Source organism: Alligator sinensis, unplaced genomic scaffold (genome assembly GCF_000455745.1).
Source record: "Alligator sinensis unplaced genomic scaffold, ASM45574v1 scaffold670_1, whole genome shotgun sequence".
Lineage (NCBI taxonomy): Eukaryota > Metazoa > Chordata > Crocodylia > Alligatoridae > Alligator > Alligator sinensis.
Window position 1 is genome coordinate 1,353,415 of NW_005842297.1, and position 8,057 is coordinate 1,361,471.

The 8,057-nt window shown below is 39.8% G+C and overlaps 1 protein-coding gene across 7 annotated transcripts in view; it reads right to left on the minus strand.

Moving 5' to 3' along the window:
* PHTF2 (putative homeodomain transcription factor 2) overlaps window positions 1–8,057 on the minus strand; it is a 150,515-nt gene that overhangs the window by 64,023 nt on the left and 78,435 nt on the right. For all 7 annotated transcript variants that reach the window (XR_003095135.1, XM_025209604.1, XM_025209605.1 and 4 more), the window contains one exon: window positions 4,125–4,283. Coding sequence is in view for 6 of the 7 variants with exons in the window: in XM_025209604.1 (XP_025065389.1) it covers window positions 4,125–4,283 (159 nt within the window). In the remaining variant the exon portion in view is untranslated. The remainder of the gene's footprint in view (window positions 1–4,124; window positions 4,284–8,057) is intronic.

Genomic DNA, 8,057 nt, shown 5'->3' on the forward strand with positions numbered 1-8,057 from the left:
GGGGGGAGAACTAGGGCAAGTTGAAAAATTAAGGACAGACTGCTTGTCAGCTCCACATTCTCCTCTTTTACACATGCAGGTACCTATGCAGGCCTGTCCCTATGACTCCTCATGAGAGCAGGAAACTAGGCAAAATGTGGGCTTTTTTCTTTAGTCCTCCATGTGGGAGCCTGGCTCTGCAGTGGACCTTGCCATTTTGAGGGACCTAGGCACTTTTTCTTTCCTAGTGGGCCTGTCTACACGAGATGCTAAATGTGTAGTAGGCTAATTCTACTGCACATCAGCGCAGCAGGCAAAATCCAGCCTAATGCGCTAATGCACCGTAGGATTAGTCAACTGCACATTAGCATCACAAAAAAGTATCTGCTGGCACTACTGCACAGTAGCGCCAATTACAGCACATTAAGTTTGCACTTGTTATTACAGGTACTAAAGGTAACGTGCTGTAATTACAGCGCATTCATGAATGTGTAGACATGCGGATCTGGGGAGGGCCCTATCTTTCTAGTCTCCCCATCTCCTCTGCAAGTCAGAATCCAGAGAAAGCTTTAAGGTAACTGAATTTATAGCTATGAAAACAAGGAAATACAAAACTAATGTTTATGCAACCTTCAGATGTGGTGGGAGAATTGAAAGGAGGTCAGAGGGAGGGGAGCAAAATAGGTGGGCCCAGAATGTACCTGGAGAGGAATGGCCAAAGCAGGGACTGCTGGCTGCTTCAGCTCTTAGCACCAAAACTAAGAGCAGGGAAGTAAACTGGTGCTCAACAAAGCATGGAGAAGGAGAAAGACTGTGCAACATAAATGCAGAAATAAGGAGAGGAAGACACAAATAAGTAGAAATGCACAGCAATGCAGGATAACAATAATAGGAGCAATAAGGGATAACAGGCTGGGGAAATATTCTACGTAAGAAATTCAAAAAGGATCTGTAATCTCTCACAAACACTCTTCTCTAGAATCTGGAATATAACTCATGGCTCCTGAATCCCAATTTTCTTCTGTTATCCACAAATAGCTGCAAAATCCACAACACAGTGTTTCTCATAGAATGCCTGGGTTGTAGTCAACTACTACTACTACCACCCTTTACTTCATTAACTCAAGATTTCAAAAGGTTTCTTTTATGATTCTGAAGGACAAACCTTCTATCAATACAGCCCCAAAGATATAACTTGTTTTTTCAGTTTATAAAAAACCCAAGTGGTTTATGATGTTAAACAAAGGGAGATAGGTAGAAATTCAATCACGCAAGTTAAGAAATACTAGAATTAAAGTAACCTGTCTGTACAGCTTACTACATTCTATTTCTATGATCATATTTTATTTTTCCCAGGGAACCAGCATTTGATTTGGTACCAGAATGGGAAGGGTGCTCAGTGGTGGCAAAAGACAGAACAAGGAGCAATGGTCTCAAGTTGCAGCAAGGGAAGCTTAGATTGGATATTAGGAAAAAACTCTCTCATTAGGAGGGTGGTGAAGCACTGGAATGGGTTACCTAAAGCAGGGGTTCCCAACCCCTGGGCTGCAGCCTGGTACCAGGCCATGAAGGACTGGCTGCTGGTCCAGAAGTGACTGGCAGCCGAAACCCTTTTTATACTGAGTATAAAAAAGGGTTGGCTGCCTGCCCACAGTATGTCGGTCACTTCCGGTCCGTGGTTTGCCGGTCTGCAGCATAAAAAGGTTTGGAACCCCTGACTAAGAGAGGTGGTGAAATCTCCATCCTTGGAGGTTTCTAAGGCCCAGGTCAGCACGAGACTGGACTAGATAACCTCTCCTGAGGTCCCTTCTAAACCTAATTTTCTACGATTGATTCAGGGTTGTTTAGTAAATATGACTTTTGCCTTTAAGCCCTTTGCCTTATCTGTTGTAGAGGATGAAGGGAAAGTGAACCACACAGAAGACTGCAGAAAGAGGGGATTGCTTCTGATGTCAGACCTGTTGTGTAATTGGGGGTTATGAAAGGTGTTATCTAGTCAGCTAAACCCATCAGTGGTACTCAAGGCTTTTAGGAGGATATAATTATCTAAGGTCATACTATTTTTCTTAACCTCAATTTTATTTGCTGAATTATAAGACCTAATTTTTTTTTAGCAGTTCTAAGTAGAGTATTGGATTCACTTAATTTATCAGTGTATGCAGAAGGCTGGTGATACTGTAAAGTCAAGATCTGCAATAATCCCTTTACTCATGGAATTCCAGTTTCTGTGGCAGAAGTCCGTTCCAATTGCAATAACACTACCAAATTATAACAGAACATGTTTATTTCATTCCAGGGTTAAATATAAAATAATCATTTGGTTTCTGGTTGGAGATCCGAGTGCACGTGGGACCTGGATAAAGATTCAACAAAAGCTGGATAAATATTTATGGGGAGTCTATAGATTTCCAGTATGCATCAGAAACCCCCTTGTTTCTGAAACCCTCTGAAGCAAAGAGCTTCAGAAAGTAAATGAAATTTCAGACCACTGGTAGCTCCAGTCACTGTTCTTTTTAATAATATAATATAGTGTGAAAATACAACCAAGAAAAAGAGGGTGGGGTGAAAACCAGACTGTTGGTAAAAGTGCAGATTCTGTTCAAAATAAATTCTAGAGACGAGTTTGCCTGGGACTGACAGCAGTATGGATTCACACATTCCAGCTGCCTGTGTTGTTTAAATTTCCCTTTTTAAACGTTTTATGGTTATTCTTCCCCCCACACACCACATGGTTCCTAGGTGGATTCCATTTCTCATATTCAGTTGAAGAGTACTATTAGCATTTTCAAATGATCTTTTCCACTTGCACTGATCAGATCTGCAGTTATTTTATGCTTAGGATGTCCGTATTTCTTGTATCTAAACATTTCTGGCACAGAGGTCATCTGTAATAATAGGTTAAATACTATGGCCAGCAGTTCTCCAATTTCACCTTTGAGTTCCTTCAGAACTCCCTTGTGAATGCCATCCAGTTCTAACGACTCATTAGCACTTAATTTATTGATTGATTTAAAAACTTCCTCTAGAAGTTGGGACACGATATACACTACTATAGCGACCTGAAAAAAAATTCAGGAGCTTTGCATCTTGAAGGTGGACATTTAAAATTAGCAGACACTTCTGGCTATGATGACCATTATCTCTGTGTCTTGGTTCTCCACATATAGCAGGGACATGAGATCATCTGAGGTCAAAACTGCTGTAGTAAAAGAAAAACATATTAATATTTATGAAGCACACAGAACCAAAAGTGGTATGTGCCACAGAAAACCTCACAAAACGTAAGAAATTCTGGATTCAGTACTGCACTATGATTTGAGGATTTGCAATCAGTTAGATCTGGCATCTCTTGTCAAATGAGGATTAAGAAAACTAGCAAGTAGCAACATACAGCACGTGCACTAAATGAGAAATGGGTCCTGAGAAATAACAGAATTAAAGGAAGTAATTGTGGAAAGTGGAACTACAATTGAGTCATAAGGAAGCAATTATCTAGCAAGCTGGAAGCAGACATTCCCTACGTGTTCGGAGAAGTGTTAAGACGTACAGAAATAATATCATAATAGAGATGATAGAACTATTCCCTTTGCAAGGACTTGAATGGGTCCTCTGATGGCACCCCTTCTATAATGCAGGGCTGTCCAACTTATCTGGCCCCACAGGCTAGATATAGATTGTGGGACCTCTCGCAAGGCTGGACAATTTACCTCCGGTGGTGTGGAAGCAGCTTGTCAGCAAGGCAGCCAGAGATACTGTGCTGGCACAGCACAGGAGTTCAGGGAGTGAATGCTGCTGTTGTTCCCCCGCGTTACCCCTTTGCTGATTTGAGTTGCCACCGGCAACCAAACTCCCAAAATTCCCCAGCGTGCAAGGAGGTGCAGGGCAAGCAGTGGCAGCATTCTGTGTTCTGGAGCTGTGCCAACAGCTCTGGCAGCTGCACTGAAAACCCCTACAGGCCATCATTCGGGCCACTAGCTGCAGAGGCCTGATCTAATTAGCAAGCTGTGCAAATTGAAAAGTGCATCATTAGGACCACATAATGTATTGAATCTGGTCTAGTTCACTTAAAACTGAAAAGATATAATCATTTCAAAACAATCAAAACAAAATGTTTGTGCTCATTTGATCCTGTCATCCAACTGTACCTTGGAGAAGGTAAAGAACAAGCAGCCAGAAAAAGATGACCTTTGATGTCACTTGCAGCCACCACCTGTAGAAGAACGGAAAGAAAACAACTCTAACAATTCCTTTTCGGGTCAGAGAGGTCCAAGGGCTTTCAGGCTTTGCTTTAGCAAAGGCAGATCCTAAAATTAAAAGAAAAAAAATTATTCTTGCTGACACTTATCCCAGTTTTTTTGTCATTTAAATAAAATTCAAATCACAATGCTCTGTCTCACATCAATATGAATGCACATATAAAAGAACCCCCAGATATGAAGCCCTTAAAAGTTTGAGTCAAGGACAACTTCCTGGAGAAAGCTACATATGGCAGAAGCTTGGTTTTCCTCCAGAGTAATAACTTTTAACCTGGCTTCTACAGAGTCCCACCTTCTTTTTCAAGTTTACCTCTAACGAATACATTTAAAACACTTTAAATAAGTGTTAAATAAGTTTAACAGATATCCAGTAATTTTTTCAGACCTGAACAGACAGCTTTCTTAGTTAATCTTAAAAATCAAAAGCAAAACAAACAAGCAAAAATATATATACTGGTTGCTACAGGGAAATACATGCTTATATCTTCTATACTGATATTGGGAACAAAAAATACTCCGCTAACGCCCACTTAAGAACTACTCTTTTAATCTTAAAAGTATAGACCAGCCCTTCAAGCCTTTCCTAATTATGTGCTCTTAAGTGGCTGTATTATTTTAGCAGTTAATACATTCTCTTACTTCCTTGAATTATATTCATCATACCTTATGTATTTATTCATACAGAGTACTTTTCTTGAAAGAAAGTAGATTTTTTATTTTTAACATTTACAAAGAGTTAATTTCTTATATCTGCAAAGCCTGCTGTACATTAAAATAGTTTTGCACTGTGTTTTTTTTTCCCCAACAATGACATTAAATGCACTTTACTGAAGGCCACAATAATATATGCATCTATACAATGGGAATGAAACTAACTTCCTTTGGATTAGCAATTATACGATCTAACCCGGTGGATTAATTCAAGACCTATCAATAAAACACTCCCATCGCAAAAATAGATTCACGTTATTAGATTTTACCTAATCTGGTCTATCTTCTGAAATAGGATATATTTACAAGTAATATTATGGATGTTAATTCTATGTTGCTTAATAGTTTGATAATCTTAATATAGTTGCAATACATTTTGAAAACATTTTTGTTCATATTTAACACAGAAAAGTAAAAGTATGATTTTACTGATTCTTGTTCTAAAAAAAAAGAGCTAACTGAAAATGTATTTAAAAAATCATTTAATAAGAATCATGAAGAGCTGTACAACTAGAATTAATCCAAATCATAAACATAAAAAAGCAATTTATGTGCACACTGTTTCAACAAAAAGGAACTGGCAAAGGACAAATACAACCACTCTGAAGTAAATGCCAACATATGCTCTTCACAGGTCACCAAATAATTGAAAAATGATTACAAAAGTGACAAAACCAGAAATATCCCCTGCCCTCTTTTCTTATAAGAGGACAGACAGCAACTAGCAAGCCTTCCTTGGGCAAGGGCTCCACAGCTGAGGAACCTCTTGAGCCAGCTGTGGCTGCATTCATGTGTACAGACTAAACAGGCCCCAGATGATCACGATTATGGAACAAATATAAAATTGAAAGATGATTCCTGACACATTCAGATCCTGATCCTAACTTAATCTAGGTGTTTAATCCCATCAAAATCAAAACAAATTATGCCCCAAAATGTCTTTGAGAATTTTGGCTTAAATCTATGAAGGACTTTCATGCAATGTGACCATAAATTCATCAATTCTAGCAGTAGCAAGACTAAGCAGGACGGGGAGGGAGGTATAACTAGAGCAGCAGCCTTGGGTATTACCTTGAGAGAGGCACAAAAATAGCAGCCACAGCAGAGGCAATTGGACACACTGCCATTGTCTGTACCATAGCAGCTGGCATTGCCCCATGTGCAGCCACTGCCCAGGGTGTGAAGCTGCCCTGCTATGCCTCTGCATTATTTCCAAGGATATTGCTACTGCAAGTCTGTATTGCCAGCTACTCATTTGCTCCTTGGACAAGTAAATGGTAGATTGATGCCCATTACATAGCAATTAAGAACAGTACATCTCATCTTTCAGTTTATATGACATAACACGCTACTGCATGTCATGTTTCACTTGAAGTATTTTTAAAAACTCCTGATTACAAGTTAGTTTTACTTATATGCTACCCTTACCAAAAAAGGCTAAAAAAAGTTGCAACTGAAGTTATTAAGTTTATGTATTATTTATAAAGTAAATTAATAATATAATAAATGTATTATAAATACATTTAGATTTATATATTTATAAAAATATGTTTATTTAGGTAGTTTATGTGCCATCCTTCCCAAAAAAGCTCCAAAAAAGTTAGACTTTGGTTGTATTAAAATGTTGCATCCATCAGAGTAATCTGAACCTCCTTTATATTGAATATTGAAGCCATGAAAAATATTACACAGCTGTAGCAGCTGTCAAAAATCATGGAGGTACTAACTGCTTTTGTCCAATGTTGCATACAGTGAACGTTTGCCAATAACTTCCTTTATTTGTGCTTGAACTCTTGCCCCCCTTCCCCTTTTAAGACAGTTTATCACTAAAATCAGTCAATAAAAATATTTTGCACTGGGTGCCAAGTAGCTTCAAATATGGAACTGAAGGCTTGCTGATTCTTTTACTGAAAGACAACCAACAGCTCAGCATCTTTATCAAGGGGTGCTGTTTCTCAAAGATATAGTCTAGACCTGTAGCTGATAGCTAATAGGGGGGTGTGAAGCAGGCCGTATTCAATTTGGATTTGGCCCAATTCACTGAACAGTGATTCGATTAGTTGATTCAGATCACTGTCCTGACTCGATTCAGCTGAATTAGTGCCCCACCCCCAGACCCAGGAGGCACCGGTCGCTGCGCTGAGGGGTGGGGGGCTCCCTATGTGCTCCACGGTGGACCTGGAAACGGACCGGAAGTGCTTCCAGTCCACTCCCGGGTCCGCTGCTGAGCATGCTGGGGACCCCCCGCGCTGCTTTGGGACGCTCCATCTGCCCCACCATATCAGCGTTCACGAGCTGCCTGGTGCCTTGAAGTATGCAGAAAAAACACACAAAGCTATGTCTATGTCCGAATCACCAAATCTCTCTCAATAGATTCGGAGGGTTCCGATTCAATTGGGAGAAATTAAAGGGTCTCCCGATTTAATTCGGAGATTCGGCTGCCGAATCGGGCCAAATCAAATCAGCAACCAAAGCTTCGCACAGCCCTAGCTATCACAGCATGAGGATTTATTATAAAGAGAAGACATAAATATTCTCTTCATCTACAGAAACAATACATTTTGCTATCCTCTTGAAAGTGGAGATAATAGGGGCATGAGTCTGCCACAGTCATTTCAGATTGAGTTTCATTAATTGAAAGGATAAAGAACTTCGTGATTTTCCTATACCTCTTTTAATGGAATTGGAATGAATTTTCTACCTTTTCACTAATTCCTGAAAGGGTATGAAGAATAGGCTGGTAAAGGGGGATGACAGGAGCTGAATTAGCTCTCCAGGCTAGTCCCTACCCTTATACTATTGCTCCCATTGAGTAAGCCAGAGACGGGTTGTTGTTTTTTTTTTTGTTGTTTTTTTGGGGGGGGGGGGGGGGGGGGGGGGGTTTTTTTTTTTAAACCAAAGGGTTTTTGCTATCATATATATCCTTTTCTGTACATCTTATTTACGAATTTCAGGGTCTCGGTATGATTACATTAAAAAACAGAAGAATTCCCATGGAGAAGAGCACAAAAAACACTTATAATTCCTGAGGCTGGAATGCTCTGGCATCCTAGGTGTTCCTCTGTAAGCTAACTTCAGGGAAACAGACCCAGTAATCATGTGATTCATTCC